The following is a 16596-nucleotide window of genomic DNA, read 5'->3' as shown; positions in this document are numbered from 1 at the left end:
TGTTTCTCTGTTTCCCTCTTTGTTATAAAAATCTGTCTAAAATGCATACACAAAATCAAAAGATTGGAAATAAATGCCTATTGTTAGGAGATTGGTTAAACATTCACACAAAAGAACACTATGAAGCTATTGAAAGAACAAGACAGATCCATAAGTCTGTCTTGGAAGGATTTACACTTTCTATTGTTAAATAAAGAAAACATAGTACTGAGAGGTATGTGTAGGGTACTTTCATTTATGTCAGAAGAAAGAAAAAAACCAGAAATTTATTTACACACACACACAGACGCACGCACACAATCAGATTTGCATGGGACAATGTTGGGAGGATACCCAAGGTCATGTAACAGTGCACATCTTCAGGGAGAAACCTGGGGGCAGAGTGGAAGGGAGACATATTTCTCTCTGTAAACTCTTTGGCACTGTATTAAAAAATGTTTTTCCATGTACACATATTAGCTGTGTGTGTGTGTGTGTGTGTGTGTGTGTGTGTGTGTAGTGCTAAGAATCAAACTCAGGGCCTTGCCCACCCTGGACTAGCATTGTACCACTGAGCTATATCCCCAGCCTTGTTAGCTGTTTAACTACACCAGAATACACAAGTACACACTAATACAGTATCCTGCTTTCCACTTTTACTAAATACACACTGGTCACTTCTCTTAATCATAGAAGTTCCTGGAAAGTAGGGTCGATCTTCATATATGTCCACAGTGCTTGGTCACCTATTCTAATGTGCTTGCTTTTGTCTGTAAGAGCTGTTGTGCAGTTAGGTAAAGGCAGTGGACAGCAAAGGCTTGCTGTACCTGGCACTGCACAGAGTGAGGGCTGAAGAGAAACTTTGGGTGGTGGGGTTGGGGCTGGGTACCAGTAAATTGATGTCTGAGGTTGAGGAACTTCCAGAAAGTAAGGTAGGGTTGGGGTTCTTATTTCCTAAGCACATTCTTACCATTCAGAGCAGTAAAGTCCTCAGACTTGGGCCGTTAGTTTCTGCATCTATCAGATTGTAAATGTAATATGTTCTTTTTAGGTTCTACTGAATGAAGATCAAAGTGTCTGGCAGGAGGCCTGGCTCAGTTTTTAGTTGAACTCAGTGCTTAGTTGAATGTAGCATTTGGTGTCATTTTGATTGATTTGTCAATCACTATGTCCCAAAAGGAGGTACACAACCTATAGAAGTAAAGATTATGCATGTCAGCTTTGAGGCTGGAGGTTCTGCGTTTGAAGGCAGACAGTTGTTAGAGATTACTGTTAGAAGTATCTCTCTGAAGACTTGTTTTGAAAGGATGTTTTCCCTTGTCTCAAGAACTTCATTCCACTCAGCATGGTTCGCCATCACTAGTCTAGGCTGATCGCTGACCTGGCCTCTTGGTGAAAGGAACAGATGCAGCATGCATGAGATGCATGAGGCTGTGGCAGCCCGACGGCATACTGTTTTACAGGACATTTTTTATATAGAAGTAGGTGTACATGCTAAAATAATGATAAGCATAGTATAATAAATACATAAACACATAGCAGTCATCTATGGTCATTATCAAGTATTACTTACTGTACATGATTCATTGCTGTACTATCACATGGCTGGAAGTGCCATATTTTTACACTGAATCTTAGCCAAAAGGCTGAGAAGCAATGTGTGCCCTATGTTTATTTACAGTGGCATCATCACAAACATGTCACTCGTGCATTGTGATGGCTATAGTGTTACTGCTGATAGAAAATTTTCAGCTCCATTATAATTTTGTTTAAGTACTGGGGAGTGAGCAATATCCCCAGCACTGTATGTATGTATGTATGATGTATGTCTGGATGTGTGGATTTCTACTTTGAGAAAGGGTCTTTCTCAATTGCCCAGGCTGGGCTAGAACTTGTAATCCTCCTGCCTCGGCCTCACAAAGTGCTGGGATTACAGGTGTGTGCTACCACACCTGGCTGCACTATTTTATGGAACTTCTGAGGCATTTGCAGTACATGGCTGAGAAAGCATCACACAACACGTGAGTGTATTTCCTTCCCACATGGTAAATAGTTGGGTTTCTGTCTCTGGTGATCAGAACAGTCCCGACTCAGTCTCCCTGTTCTTGTGTTGAGACAAAGACACACGCTGTGCTAGAAACCAGGTCATGTGCTGCCCACTCACCCGATTCCGATTTCCAGTATGTTCTGAGGGTGAAGGGTGACTTCTGCAGGAAATCTAGGTGTCTTCTCCATAAAGGTAGGTAAAGACTCAGCAGGAAAACCCATAGCTGTCCCTCACACTGAGTAGGATGCAAGGGAAGGTTTGGATGGGCCATCGCCTTCCTTAAAGTGAACTCTTCAAATTCTGGGGGCGAATGCCTTGTGTGGGCAGCTGGACGCTGCATGAGGAGCTGGGCTGCCTAGGAGGGTCTTCAGAGACACGAGGGGGTGTCCTTGCAGACACACTGAAGGACTGGAGTAGGGCTCGTGGTTGTTCTCGCCGTCTTCCCTGTCCAGACTCGCGCAGCCTGGACGGATGTCTGGGTGCATTCCTCCGGAAAGCTGACAGTCCCATGAGTTGTGTAAGACCTAAGTGGACCCATTAGTTTTCCTTCCGTAGGTCCTGGTTCCACTCCCAGCCCTCTCTCAAGAGACTTTCTTCCTCTTATCATCCCTTTCACAGAGTTGTGTCAGTTTTGGCCCTCAAAGAGCTGCACCTAGGGAGAAACTTCAGTCTTCGGTAAACCAGGAAGGTCAGATAACAAATCAGCACAATCAGCAATGAGTCACATCTGACAGCTCCACGCTGATTCTGGGAGCACAATGCAGAAGAAGCCAGCTATGGGCTCGGTCTGGCAGAGGTTCTGTCTGACAGCAGAGGCAGCGTGGAAAATAGCTTTTCCCAGCGTAGTGGTGAGGGCCGAGGTGAACAGAGATTAGTCGAACTGTTGCATAGCACTGCAAGAGAAGGCTTTTGAATTAGGTATTGAGAAAGGCTTCTGTGCACAGAGGAGGGGCCAGAGTGGACATTCCAGTACGGCCAGGCACTTGTACACAGGCATAAAGTGCTAAAGAGCCCAGTGTTTGGAGGAGGGGTGACCACCGGGCCCTAACAGTAGCAAGGTGGGGGCATGTGTTCAGATGGAGGCCTGCATATCATGTGTCTAAGTATTTAGAAGTTATAAATCAGGCTAAAAGCTTTCAATTAAATATGTTTTATTTTCCTTCTGAGCTATCCACTGGCTCAGGTTGTCAGAGTTCAGGAGAGAAAGCAGCCACTCCGGAGATGAGTCATCTTTGTCTGGCAACAGCCGGCTGCTCCTGTGAAGTGACTAACCCTCTCGAGGTAGACATGTCATTTCCTTGCGCTTCCCGTAGAGGGGCCAGGATGCGTATGAAGTAACTGGGGACCTAGACATGGAGGCTATGATGTTAGACAGCAGGGGGCCCTGAAAGAACCTGAAGATCCTTTTGAGGGTGGTCTATACCTCCAATTCTAATTTTCTGGCCCAGGCCATAGGCTTCTCCATATCTGACCCCTCTGAATGCCTAAAAGTTTCAGATTTTAATTATTTATAAAGAAAAACAACACATACACATACACACAGTTATATTTCCATTTCTTCCTGACTAGATAGAGAAAAAGCACAAGCAGAATCTTCCATGTGCCTTGGGCCACGAGATCATATTTTCACTCCTAATATAGAAAGAGCCTTGTATCAACAGTCCTTGAAATTTCTTTCCATTCACATTTTTTGAGAATTTTTCCTTCCTTCCAAACACTTGGTAGATAACTATGGGACTTTCTGGTTCCACTATGACTATGCTGTGATTTTAACTGCTGTTGCTTTGCTTTGAGGAGCTGTGCTATGTTCCTGGGTGCCAGTCTCTTTTGCCTCTCCCAGCAGGTCCTGGAACTTGGCTGCCTGGAATTAACTGTTTCTCTCCACACCAGCTGTACCGCCTGGGACAAGTTATTTAAATTCTCTACGCCGTGGCTGTCCCATTGGGCTTCTCCCTTGCAGTCACTTTGCTCTAAGATGCTGCCATTAATTCCTTCCATCCCTACCCGATTAAGAAGCATTACCCTTCTGCCCCCTAGAGTCTAGGAAAGGCTCAGACTCCTTTGACTGTCAAGTCTTTTGATGACTCTGGCCCCATTGCCATCTGGCTGTAACTGTGCTAGAGGCCATGCTTAGTGATTCAAACCATGAGCAGGCATGGTCATGTGAAATCATCCAAATTATTGTTTTAAGCCATTAAGTCTTATGACACAGGGAAGGGAAACAGCGCATTATGGCAATGACAATAATATCTCATAGGGTTGATATGTGGAGTAAATGAGTTTTTATTTGTCGGATCCAGCTTAGAACAGTGCTGCCAATTGACATGTGGAATATGTTAAATGGAGAAAAGAATGACCTACAGCCTCAAGCCAATAAACATTTGTTTTTGAGGAAAGGACGTATTTGTCACTGTCCTGGTGCTAGGTCTTCAAAAAAAAAAAAGCCTCAGTCAATGTGGAATCAGTTGGTGCAGGTAAAAACAGCATCCTAGAAACCAAAAGCCTCAAAGGGTTTTGTTTCTCTGAGCTCAGGCAAACCCTATACCTCATTGTCCACAGTTCCAAAGAAGATGACAATCACTGCTACCATAACAGGAGTGTGAGGGGTGTGTGGCGGGGGGACTGATGGGAAAATAATTACATAGAGCTTTGAAGATCACAGATTCTCTTTCTCTTAGTGCTGGGGACCAAATCCAGGGCCCTGCATATGTTGTCAGGGTCTACCAATGCATTACAACCAGCCTTGGATCACAGATTCATCAGTCTTTTTGAGGCACTTCATTCAAACTTCTCTATTTGTGTGGCAGACATTAGGTTCTACATGTGTTTAAATTAAACCCAGCCTCCATAGTGCTTTTCACCATCAGCCCCTCATCAGTGTCCTCAGTTCTCTTGCTTCCTCATCTTTTGTTCCATGCGTTGTGGTTCTTGGATCTTGGGTTCCACATACAGGCCCCTTCTCTTTCTTCTGTCCTTTACATGGTAGCCGTGCTTCTGAAACAGTTCTTTGCTGACTCCACCTGCACTACCTCCTAAAATCCACCTTGTCGAGGTCATCATGTTAGTCACCCCGGCAGGCTCATGTCAGCACTCATGAGCTAGCTAGATTCATCTCTTCCCACCTCCAAGTTCATCGCCAGATGTTGGTGGCTTAAAATTGTCTGTGGTAGGAGTACTGACATGACAGAAATAGGCAAACCCTGTAAGTTGGGTTTTCTTCCTCTCCTAAGAGCTAGGTGTTAAATATTTACCAGTGCACTACTGCCGGTGACCTTCCGGTTGCTAAATGCAAAGGATGTTTCCCCAACTTTCCTTACTTGGCTTCATCCTCACTTGATGCAAGGATCATTCTTTCTGAGAGGTTCTCCATCCCTGGATTCCTAGATGCCACTCCCCCACTTTTCTTCTTACTTCTCTGCCTTCTTTTCTGCCTCAGTCTCACATACAAGCCCTTGACTCATCTGTCAGATATGGGCTTCTTACTCATACGTGCTTCATGGATGGGGACATGTTGCATTTCTGTTGTTTTAATAATTATAACTAAAAGATGACCTTCCGTCTCTCCTTAGCCCCCACTTCCCATCCCTAATCCAACAGGTGCTGCTGATTTTATATCCTAAATATCCTTCAAACCCTCTGCTTGATCTCCATCTTCACTGTCACCGTATAACCCAACCCACTGTTGTTTCCAGCCTGGATTACTGTGACAGTTTGTTCTAACTGCTCTACTCCCGTAGTCTGCCAGAGCATTTCAATCACAGTGATTTTTTAAACATAAAACTGATTAAAATACCTCTTCTTGTCCCAGCCTACTTGAAACCCTTTCTTTCCTTCATTTCTTCCTTTCCCTTTCCTCATTTCTTTTCCTTGGTTCCTTCCTTCCCTTTTTCTTCCTCTCCCCACTTTCCCATAGGACCTCACGCATGCTAGGCAAGGCGGTACCACTGAGCCCAGCCTGGCCAGCTTAGTTACTTAGTGAGACTCTGTCTCAAAATAGAAAAATAAAGGGATAGGGACAAGATATTTGATATTTGGCAGCTTTTGCTGGTGATTTAGGTTCAAGGTGAGAAAAAGAGAGGAGTCCAGGATGGCTCCAAGTTGATTCTGAGCAACCTCAGCCTCAGTGGCTTTCTGTTGCTCTTAATATTAGATCCAAGCCCTTCCCGTGACCTGGAAGGCCCTGCATACTATGGCTGCTATCCTCCAGTGAGATCTAAAATCCATTTCCCTCGCATTCTGGTCACCACTGGTCTCCAGAGGCCAACCTTGGTGTATGCCATTCCATCTACCTAGAAGCCCTTTCTTCTTTCAACTTGTATTTATCTTTCAGATCTCAGCTCACAAGCAGCTTTTTCACAGATGGCTTTGCTGGAGCTTCCAGTCTAGGTCACACTGCCCCATTACATATCCTCCTGGCATCACAGAACTCTTCCTGATGGCACTTACGGGAGTTGTAATTCCTCAGCTCTTTTTAGTCTTCACTCCAGGGGCTGCTCATTTTGCCCTTTCTCGCATTCCCAGTACCTAACTCAAACATGTTGTGAATGGATGCAACCTATTTTCCAATCCATTTCTAAGTCAGTCCCCTCTTCTAAATGTCCAGCCCAGGTATCTAGTTGTCTGGTGGTAATGACACCCTTCCCGATGTTCGGGATCCACTTGGGAGTCACCTGGACTCCTCTCTCTTTTGTCATCTCCTGGTACCTAAATCAACTCCCAAACTATCAAATATCAAGCCCCCCCCCTTTTTTTAAATTCCTAGTCCCTTTTTTGAAACAAGATCTTGCTAAGTAGCTAAGTTGCCAGCTTTTGTGCAGGTGGTGCGTTTTCTTTTTTTCTTTTTTTTTTTTACTTTAACTTTTGATCTTCTTGCCTTCAGTCTCCCAGAGTGCAGGGATCACAGGTGTGTGCCACTATGTGCGACATAAAATGTCTCAACTGTATTTTCAAAATGCATCCAATATCTTAGCCAGATACCGTGTTCTTCCTAGTGGAAGAATATAACCCAACCTGGAAAGTTGTCTTGCTATTATCTATACTGTGAACAACCTTTTAAAAAAACTAAATTGCAAAGAGAAAAAAAAAAAAGAGATAAGGGGTAATTAATAGATTATAATACAGTAGAGAGAGAAGGTGGGCTAGGGTACAGCTAAAACAAGATCAGGCCAAGTACAGTGGCGCACATCTGTAATCCCAGTACTCTGGGAGGCTGAGGTAGAAGGATCGAAAGGCCCGAACAGCTTAACTCTGGGTTCAATCATCAATACTAAATATATATCAGCCATGGATTGCTGAATGTTGAAGTGGATGATAGGTACCCCGGGATGTTTAAAATTTTCCACATTAAAAGATCTAAAATTATGTATCCAGAAGGTGACCTTTCCTATTTCTACTACCTCTACCCTCGTCCAGGCCACTGCCACCTCCCACCTGTACGATCTGTCTCCACCTTTGCTCTGCCCTGTGATTTCTTCACTATGCTGCAGTTCAGAGTGATCGCACACATACCACACCCCTTTACTCTCTGCCTTGGCCTCCAAGTCTTTTCTCCCCCCAGCACCTGGGATCAAACTCAGGACCTTGCAGAGGCAGGCATGGTGCCACTGAGCTAAATCCCTGGCTCTAAAGGCTCTCATCTTTCGTGGCCCTTCTGGCACCTCTCTCTGGCCTCATTCGCTACCACTCGGCCTCTTATCAGCTCCCACAGTACCCTTGTGCCATCAGGATAGAAGTTCAAACTCTCTGGCAAGGCCTGTTAGGCTTTGATATGTCCCTCTGGCCACCTCAAGTGTCACCCATCCAAACTCAGCCTTTCAGTTTATATCCACCTGGGGCTCCTTTACTCACTTCTGTCTGACCCTGAGCAGTCTGGCGAAAATCCAGCTCAGTATTGCTTCTTTCTGCTCTGATTCTGGGCCCCTAGGAACTCAGGGTTTTCATTATCTGTTGTTTCATCAGTTTCTTTCACTTGAATTCAAGGCAGCCTCATATCTCTGTGGCTCTAGCCTTGATGATATGCTGAACACTCAAGCATATTGTGGATAAATTAAGATTGTATATAAACTAGCACTGTTTTATCTTTAAAATTTGTACAATTTAAAGCCAGGCGTGGTGGCGCACACCTGTAATCCCAGCACTGGGGAGGCTGAGGCAGGAGGATTGCTATGAGCTCAAGACCAGAAGCCGGGCGTTGGCGCACACCTGTAATCCCAGCACTGGGGAGGCTGAGGCAGGAGGATTGCTATGAGCTCAAGACCAGTCTGGGCTACAGAGTTCCAGGTCAGTCTCAGCTATACAGTGAGACCCTGTCTCAAACAAACAAACAAAAATTTTGTAGTTTTTCTTGTAACAGGAATATCTATCCCTTAATCAGAAATCATAAAATCTTTGAAAATATTTTTGATTTTCCAGAAAAATATGCTAAATGAAACTGGTGCATAACACATCACTGAGATAAATATAATCACATTTCTGTTATCAATTCTTCTGAGTTAGATCCCCCCGCCCCGGGGATTGAACTCAGGACCTTGTACTTGCAAGGCAGACACAGCACCACTGAGCAAATCCCTGGCCTTAGTTAGCTAAGTTTGGAGTGAACATTCTTAACAATTGCACATCAACATGCTTGCTTGCTCACTGACCATCTTGCTTGAAGAATCTGGGGTACAAATGGGAAGGAACTGCTGGGGCTGCTCTCTCCATAACGGGAAATCATAGGTGACCAGGATTTAGGGAGGGGAAAAGTAAAGGTCACTGATAGAGAAAAAGTAAAATCAAATCAACAAATACATGATAAACAAAGGACATCAATAGGAGTGAAAAGACCTGAACTAAAGGAAAAGAAAGAAAAAAGACCTGAATTCATTTTAAAAATAGGTACAAACAGTATTGCCTTGCATGATTTATTTTTATGCTTTAAATTCAGGTACTTTCTCAATTGTTACACGATTTTTCAATATTAACACCGGTGTTTGGGGAGGTAATGAAATTAGTTTTGGCAGATAACAATTTTTGGTGACTCTGGTTTAGCTTGCCCTTGAAACACAAAATTGATGCCATGTCCAGCCATCACTAAGCCTGGAAATTGGAATTATTTTCTGTCTTGGTGATCAGGTGCGCTGCCCGAGTCACCAACACTGTCTTTCACACTACCCTTTGTGACTAACTGCATGCACCTGTAGGATGATTACCTAAGGGCAGGACAGTTTGTGATGATAGAACAGTTTTTTTTCCATCATTTGAAAAGTTGTTAGCTTATAATTGCATTAAAACTTTACTCCACATTCTTACAAAAAGAAAAAAAAACAGGATAAAAACTCTTTAAAATTGACCTCACAGAGCAAAATCCACAGATATGAGAAGCCCCTGTCAGGTGAAGCTGAGCCTAACACAGCCTCCTTCAAGCCCCTTACCAGCAGTCACTATAAAAATTATTGTTTTAAAGCTGCATTACTCTGTCCCGCCACTTCCCTCAGATTTTCATTGAGTTTAAGCATTGTTCTCTAAGATGTTGAGGAGGAACAAACACACACGTCCTGGAGTCAGGCAGACCTAGGTTGGAATCCTGGCTCTGTCTGGCTGTGAGACCTTCTCAAAGTCTACAATGGCGATAATGAGGTCTAATTCAGGAGATGTACTCAATAGACGGATTTGTTTCCTGTGGGCGAGTAGAACACAATAGTTCTAAGAGAGCACTCACTCTCCCATGCATTGTTATAGGATCATGCCTATCCAAAAGCACTTGACTAGCAGAAGACTTCAATCTCTCTCACTCCACTTTCTTTCTTAATGTCATAATCCATTTGAGTCCTACGCATGTAAGTAGGTACTGTGAAATGTAAACAAGGAAACAAATATACTGAATAATACGTGCAACAAAGCTGTGACTCACATAGAATAGCTGCACAAAATATTAAAACATTTAAAAAGAGACTTAACGTAGAAATAAGCTATTTTAATCAAGCAAAACCAAGTTTATATTCATTATCTCTAAAAATAAAATTAGACCTTTTTGACCCTTAACATCTGCATTTAATAATATCTTCTAACCAAAATACAGATGCTAAAACAGCAAGTTACAATATATCTAGTACAGCATACAGTATGTTCACTGTTTACACTTACTTTAATCCTAGTTGGTCATTATGTACTCAATGCATACTTAAACATCACTCATAATAAAATTTTCACAATTAACAAAAAATTTGACAAGGTTGTCTTAAAACAGCTCTGCTATAAATTGTATAGAATATACAGAATTACAAAGTCAAGTATTTTTTATCAAAATATACACCCCTCCCTGAAACTAACACAAGCTATCAACATTTTAAATGAATAATACAATTATAGAAAATATTTGCAAAATTACTTTTTCATGTATAAATATTCTGCCATATTTACTTTGGTCTAGAATTATCAGCATACAAGTCCACTTAGAAAATATCCACATGTGAGGGCTGGGAGACATCACTACATGTAGTAATTTTATATTTATAGTTAAAACAACTAAAATATGTAATCGATTGGTTCATAAGCCTAAGAAAACAAATGGGAGGATCACAAGATTGCTTATCAATATTCTAATTACCCATTCAAAAGTGATTTTCGTAAGCCCTTTGTGACTATCTCCTTAACAAAACCCAAAAGGGTGGTGCAGGTGTACATATATACAATATATAAAATAAAGTTGAATTTGCTTGCATTTTCCCAGTTTCCTCTACTATATAATACTGTATGGAAGTGAAAGTAGATAACAAAAGATAAAAGCAGATACAATATTGGGGTTACTTAACAGCAAAGTACTACAGTATAAAAAGGTCAACTTGAATCAGGTCCATTTCTGAATGTGTAAATGTTTTCTTGCCCACCCAAAACCATACCAAGTTTTCTTCACGGAGACATCACAACACACGTTGAAGGAATCTGGCGTCCTCTAGGCTACCTCTTCATTCATAGTGATAACCTCCCAACTTGGACGACCTTGCGCGTCCATCTATCAGATCCAATGAACACGAGTGGCTGCTGCGTCAGCCTGGAGCCGAGTTCGGAATTTTGCTTATACTGGTGACCAGAATAGGAACGTATTCTCTCTTCCTCCTATTCTGGCAGTTTTAAGAATCATGAGTTCCAGCTTTCCAGGAACCTAGTACACATGACAGACTATCCTGTAGGGCAATCAGATTTTTGAGCTCAATGCTGATAGTGTGGGTCAGTTAAAAGAAGAACATTAAAAAACTTACGTCTTTAGTAAAGGGACTAGATGTCTGCAAATACGAAGACAAAGCACTGGGCTTTGCATATAAGTTTCTGAGTAATATAAGTAAAGGACAGTACCTTGCCATTCCATATTCTACCTCCCTACCTCCCAAAATCAAAGCGACTGCTTTAGGCCAGGAAGGTCATCACTTTCTCCTGCCGACTCAAATCAATGTGTGTGTGTTTCTGTTGTCCTTTTATTGTATACTAGTATGCACTTGCAAGCTGAATAATCTCCAGGAATGGTAATAACTGTAGGGATCAGGTTTTCTGTCACTTTCAAGTGCCTGGAAATTGACTACTAATTGTGTGCCTTACGCTAAATCTCTCTCGACACTCTTTCAGCAGAATGGGATTTGCCAAGTTTATTTGAATCCTTAAATCTGTCTAGACCTCCACATCCATGGCCTTGAGATGGTGAAAAGACTGCAGAGTTTCAGAAGAATCTGACCCTTCTTCATCACAAAGTATTATATAGCATATGTAAATTCTGGGAAGGCTTTTGCTCACAGATAAGGCATGACCCACATTTTCTGTGCCTTGAGACCAGTTCTAAGAACAGCTCACCATATTTCAAGAGAACAGCACAGCATTTCATCTAAAAGCATACACATGCTCTTAAATCACATTCATAATGCTTTCTACTGATTTTTATACCAGTCTTCATTATTTGCAGATCTATTGCTTATAATTCTCTATAGGGGATATGGACAGTTAAAAGTTATAGTGATTTATATATGTATTTTACAAGGTTTATGTTGCAGAAAAGTAGTTCTAGATAATGTATGAATGTCCTACTTTAGGGTTACTCATTACACACATATTTTCAGTTACATTGTTAAGTATTTCATATGTTATCCATTTATTTAAACACATTTTAATAGTGCAGAAGCCACATGGGAATAAATACTGTCATAGCTCATTTACCATTTCACACATTTTGAAGATGCCATTAGCGTATCTGACCCTTATTTTCTCCAGTGACTAAAGACAGTTCAGCAGCCAACTATCAGCATTTACTAGAAAGTTTTGAATCAGGCTAAAATTAAACTCCTTTTTTCACTGGTAGAAATACCACAGCTAAGAACTTTCACAAGATATTCACAAGATATCTGGGATGTTGGAGGATTTAGCTATTTTGATTTTGTGCACTTTGCATGAAGTTAATGCTAAAACCCAAAGTAGATATTAGGATCCTTTTTCTGGAGTTTTCACACATGAAAAAAAATTTTTAAAAACATTTCACTCCTTCATGACTGTTAGGTGAACAAAACAAAACCTGAAAAAAAAAAAAAAACAGAAAGAAAAAAAAAGCCCACCAACTTATTTTTTGAAGATTTTTCTAACTATTGCCTCTCAAAGGACATTTTCAACAATGGATTTTACATTATCCTTTTGGTCTATGTCTTCTGAATCAATGAAATGTTGATTCTCTAAAGGATTTGAGTTTTCAGGGCACATGTCACCGATTTTCTCCTGTTGACTTGGGTTTTTGAATAAGTGTTTCTTTTGGTGCATCCCCAGGGCAGCAGCTGTTTTGCAAATTTTGGGGCACTGGAAGCAAGCAAAGCCTTTCCCATTATGCTCCCGAATATGCCTCTGCTCATGATTCCTTTTTGTGGAGAGATACAAAAAACTCTGAAAACAGAACTGACAGTGGTAACGCTTTTCCCCAGTGTGGATTCTTTCATGGATCTTGAGGGTCTCGTTCAATGTGAATGCCTTGTTGCAATACTGGCAGATGAACTCCTTCACGCCCAGGTGGATGCGTTCGTGCTTCTGTAAGTTTCCTTGCACCGAAAAGCACCGTCCGCAGGTCTTGCACTGGTACGGCTTCTCTCCAGTGTGACATCTCATGTGCATTTTGAGTGTGGAAGGGCTCTGGAACTGCTTGGCACAGAGCTCGCAGACATAAGGCTTGGAAGTGAGATGCCGGTGGGGCCTGCTTAGGTTTCCAGCCCCTGACACTTTGTCTCCATCACAGAGTTCACACTGCAGCTTGGGCATCTCTTTATTTTCTTCCTCCTCAAAGGCCTTATCCGGAGGAGGCTTTCCCACAGCACAGTCCAGTTCGGCTGGGTATTTACACTTTGTGCTTGGGCTCTTGTTTCCATGTTCTTTCCGCCAGTTGCCTTTCCTCATTTTTCTCAACTGTCTGGATTTCTTTTTGGGTTTGTAGTTGTAGTAGGGGCGCCATGGCTTATCAGTGGAATCCTGGTCACTTGCGTCATCAAATACTTCACTCATCTCCACACACTCAGATTGACAGAGCCCAAGGGGGCTTTCTCCATGGGTTTCTGGGTCGCTCACCTGGGGCACTGTCTCTTCCTGTGTTTGATACTTGGGTCTTCTTCCCCTCTTGTAAAACAGCTTAGATCCCAGAATATGCCTTTTCACAATGGCTTCATTCCCAATTTTCACCGTTATTTGGCAAAGGGGTGCAACGTTGCTATTTGTGGAGGTTCCAGGAAGAGCAGGTTTTGCAATGTAAGTTTCAATTTTACTGGTTTCTTCAACTGTATTTGTGGCTTTGCTTACTGACCCTCCAGGATCAGCAACATATTTGGATTCCTCTGGAATTTCCGTCTTATTACATGGAATAGTTTTCTTTTTCTCTTTAGTGCTTTTGGGTCTGCTAGCAAATCTACCCACTTTATCTGTCTCGGGCTTGGTGTCATCTTTCGGGGGCTGACTGACAGCCGGGTCTGAAGGGGCTCCGTGGCTGCTGCTGGCCACAGCAGCAACAGTATTGCTGTGCATTATCACTGATGAGAACTGGCTGCTGTGCACGATGACTGAGGGTGCTGAACCACCGTAGCTAATCACAGAGGCTGAGTTCTCACTGCCATTACCCAAGGATGAAACAGGGAGATCTCCAGCCTGGAGGTCAGAGCTGACAGCATTTTCAGTGGAAGAAACTGATACCTCAGTTGAATAAAAGTTATTGTCTAAGTCAATCTTCATTGTCTGCTCTCGCCATTTGGTACCCTCTGCATTTTGCACACTGGCAGAAGTGCGCATGTCCTGACACACAGATGCTTCTAATGGGATGGCTGGGCTGCTGGTCAAGGTGTTTACACTACCTTGGAAATTCAGTGCAGATAATTCAGAACTTCGTGGATTCTGAACAACATAAGTACCAGGTGTAGACTCATTTATTTGCCTGTTTTCTTGAGCATTTTCATAGGAAGAATTTCGGTAGCTCTTATAAGGAGCTCTCTTGCATTTCATAGGCAATAGCCGATAGAGTTTATATGGATAGACAGTTGGTTTCAAGCCTCCATTTGCTGTCTTTTTACTGATGGAAAGCCTATGATCTATGGCATGGAAAGACTTCTGATGGTTTTTTAGTATATAGTAGGTCATGAAAGTTTCAAGACAGAAAATGCACTGATACCGCCTTTCCCCTGTATGCCAAATTTCATGTCTTGTCCTGTACTCGGCCAATGCAAATACTTTGTTGCAGTAATGACAAGGATATGTTCTTCTCCAGGAGTGGACATTTGCATGTCTCCGGAGGCTGGATAAAGTCACATAACTACGTTTGCACACAACACAACTGTAGAGCATTTGCCCATTAACAAATTTAACCATGTGCTCTGCCTCTGGCAAAGTACTTCCAGTACTGGAAAATTCACCAATCCTATTTTCAGATAGTAAAGGTTCAGGGCCTGTGATGGAACTACCATTTTGTCCAATGGTGGGACAATTTTCTAAAAAGCGTTGGTTTCCTCCAGGAATGGGCAAGTGACTTGACCTCATACAGATCTGTTCATGCCGATCCAATCGGTTCAGGGTGGTGAACTGTTTGTTGCAGTACTTGCACACCAACGGCTCCTGGGTTGGCTTGTGAAGCTGCATGTGGGCACTGAGTAGAGCACTACTGTCAAAGGATCTGGAACAACAGCTGCAATTGTAAACCAGAGGTGGGACTTCTATGGCTGGTGGCCCAGGAATATTGGAAGACTGATTTTCATCTTCCCTGGAAAAGTGGACATCTCCTTCGTCATTGGGAGATTTTGAGTGAGGGAGAACTGCGTCTGGCTGTGGACTTCTTTCTTGATTAATCTCCGGGTTGGTTACTGGAGGAGGTGGTATGTTTTCTGTGGCTGAATCAGAATCCTGGGGTAAGGAATAGGTCTTTGGCTTTCGGCATGTTTTCGGTTTTGCGGCAAGAGCTTCCCCGCTTTCTCTACCTGTTTTCTCAGGTGAACTGCTCTCATGTTCACGGGCAGGCTGACTTCTGTAAGCCTCAGTGATGGAGGAAACAGCATAGGAGTGCTCAGCAAGTGTGCGGACGGGCTCTGCCTCGTGGCAGACGTCAGTCCTCCCTAGGCAAAGGCTAGTTGTCCTCATGGAGTCAGAGACTTTTTTGAAACTTGCCCTCAAGTCCAGTGGAGAAAACATGTTATTACTATTTTCTGTTTCAATGATGGAAAATGCATTTGTGATCCTTGGCCCAGTCGTGATGGCTGGCTCTTCATGCCTTTTTTCGTTTTTTTCTTCTTTAACCACTCCCTTTTCAGTAATGCAGAATACATAGGGACCTGGGGAATTTGAGAAGTTGCGGTCAGTGAGGTCTTCCAAAAATGATATTCCCAGCTTTTTCCCTGCAGCTGCAAGATCAGTGACTGTTTCCTGTCTCTTGACAACGACTGTGGAGCTGTAGATATAATTAAGTATTTCCGTAAACACTTCAGCTTTGAGATCATCCAGCTCCAGGACATGGCTGGAAATACAGATTGTATGGCTCCAGAAGATGTTTTTGAAATAAAGGCTTGAAGCGGCCAGGACATTGCTGTGGGCTTTAAATTTGGTGTCTTCCACAATGATAGTAACATCACATAAAATGCCCCGGATGCGCTGCTCATTTAAAATGGAGAGCACGGTGTCGCTGTGGAAGTCATCCTTGAGGTCCCTGGAAAGGGACATGACTGTCATCTGAAACAAGAGGGGATAAATGATCAGAGCCCCTTCCATGGTGGCTTCTTTATTTCTAGACTATGTTCAACTTCTGAGAAAAAATTCTGTTACAGAAATTCAGGTTTTTAATTTCATTTCATTGTAGTTCCCAAGATCTGGAGTCAACACTAGAAGCGAAATCTTTTTCTTACCCTAGCCTATTCCTCACGCTACTGTTAATAGCTAGAGTTGGAAATCCTCCCAGAATGCTTTCCTCACTTAAAAAAATAATTGCAACTATAAATACGTGTCCAAATTTGGGGGTAGTGTTTTTCCAAATGTTAAGGGTCCCAATGTCACTGAAGGGTGCTGCATTGAACCCTAAAGTTGGGCAATGTGATGGTCCTGCCACA

At 42.6% G+C, this 16596-nt stretch overlaps 2 protein-coding genes across 4 annotated transcripts in view; both read right to left on the bottom strand.

Moving 5' to 3' along the window:
• Window positions 1-16596, bottom strand: part of Rasa2 (RAS p21 protein activator 2) — a 203036-nt gene that overhangs the window by 155289 nt on the left and 31151 nt on the right. The window lies entirely within an intron of this gene.
• The window catches only part of Zbtb38 (zinc finger and BTB domain containing 38), a 35194-nt gene continuing 31177 nt past the window's right edge, over window positions 12580-16596 (bottom strand). For all 3 annotated transcript variants that reach the window (XM_033759288.1, XM_019205112.2, XM_010608210.3), the window contains one exon: window positions 12580-16222. In XM_033759288.1, the coding sequence (XP_033615179.1) occupies window positions 12638-16222 (3585 nt within the window). In that variant the 3' untranslated portion in view covers window positions 12580-12637. The remainder of the gene's footprint in view (window positions 16223-16596) is intronic.

The sequence above is a fragment of the Fukomys damarensis genome, unplaced genomic scaffold (assembly GCF_012274545.1).
Source record: "Fukomys damarensis isolate Sample0158 unplaced genomic scaffold, DMR_v1.0_HiC HiC_scaffold_37, whole genome shotgun sequence".
Taxonomy (NCBI): Eukaryota; Metazoa; Chordata; class Mammalia; order Rodentia; family Bathyergidae; genus Fukomys; species Fukomys damarensis.
The sequence above is the reverse complement of the archived record's forward strand: the minus strand, read 5'-3'. Positions and strand labels throughout refer to the sequence as shown.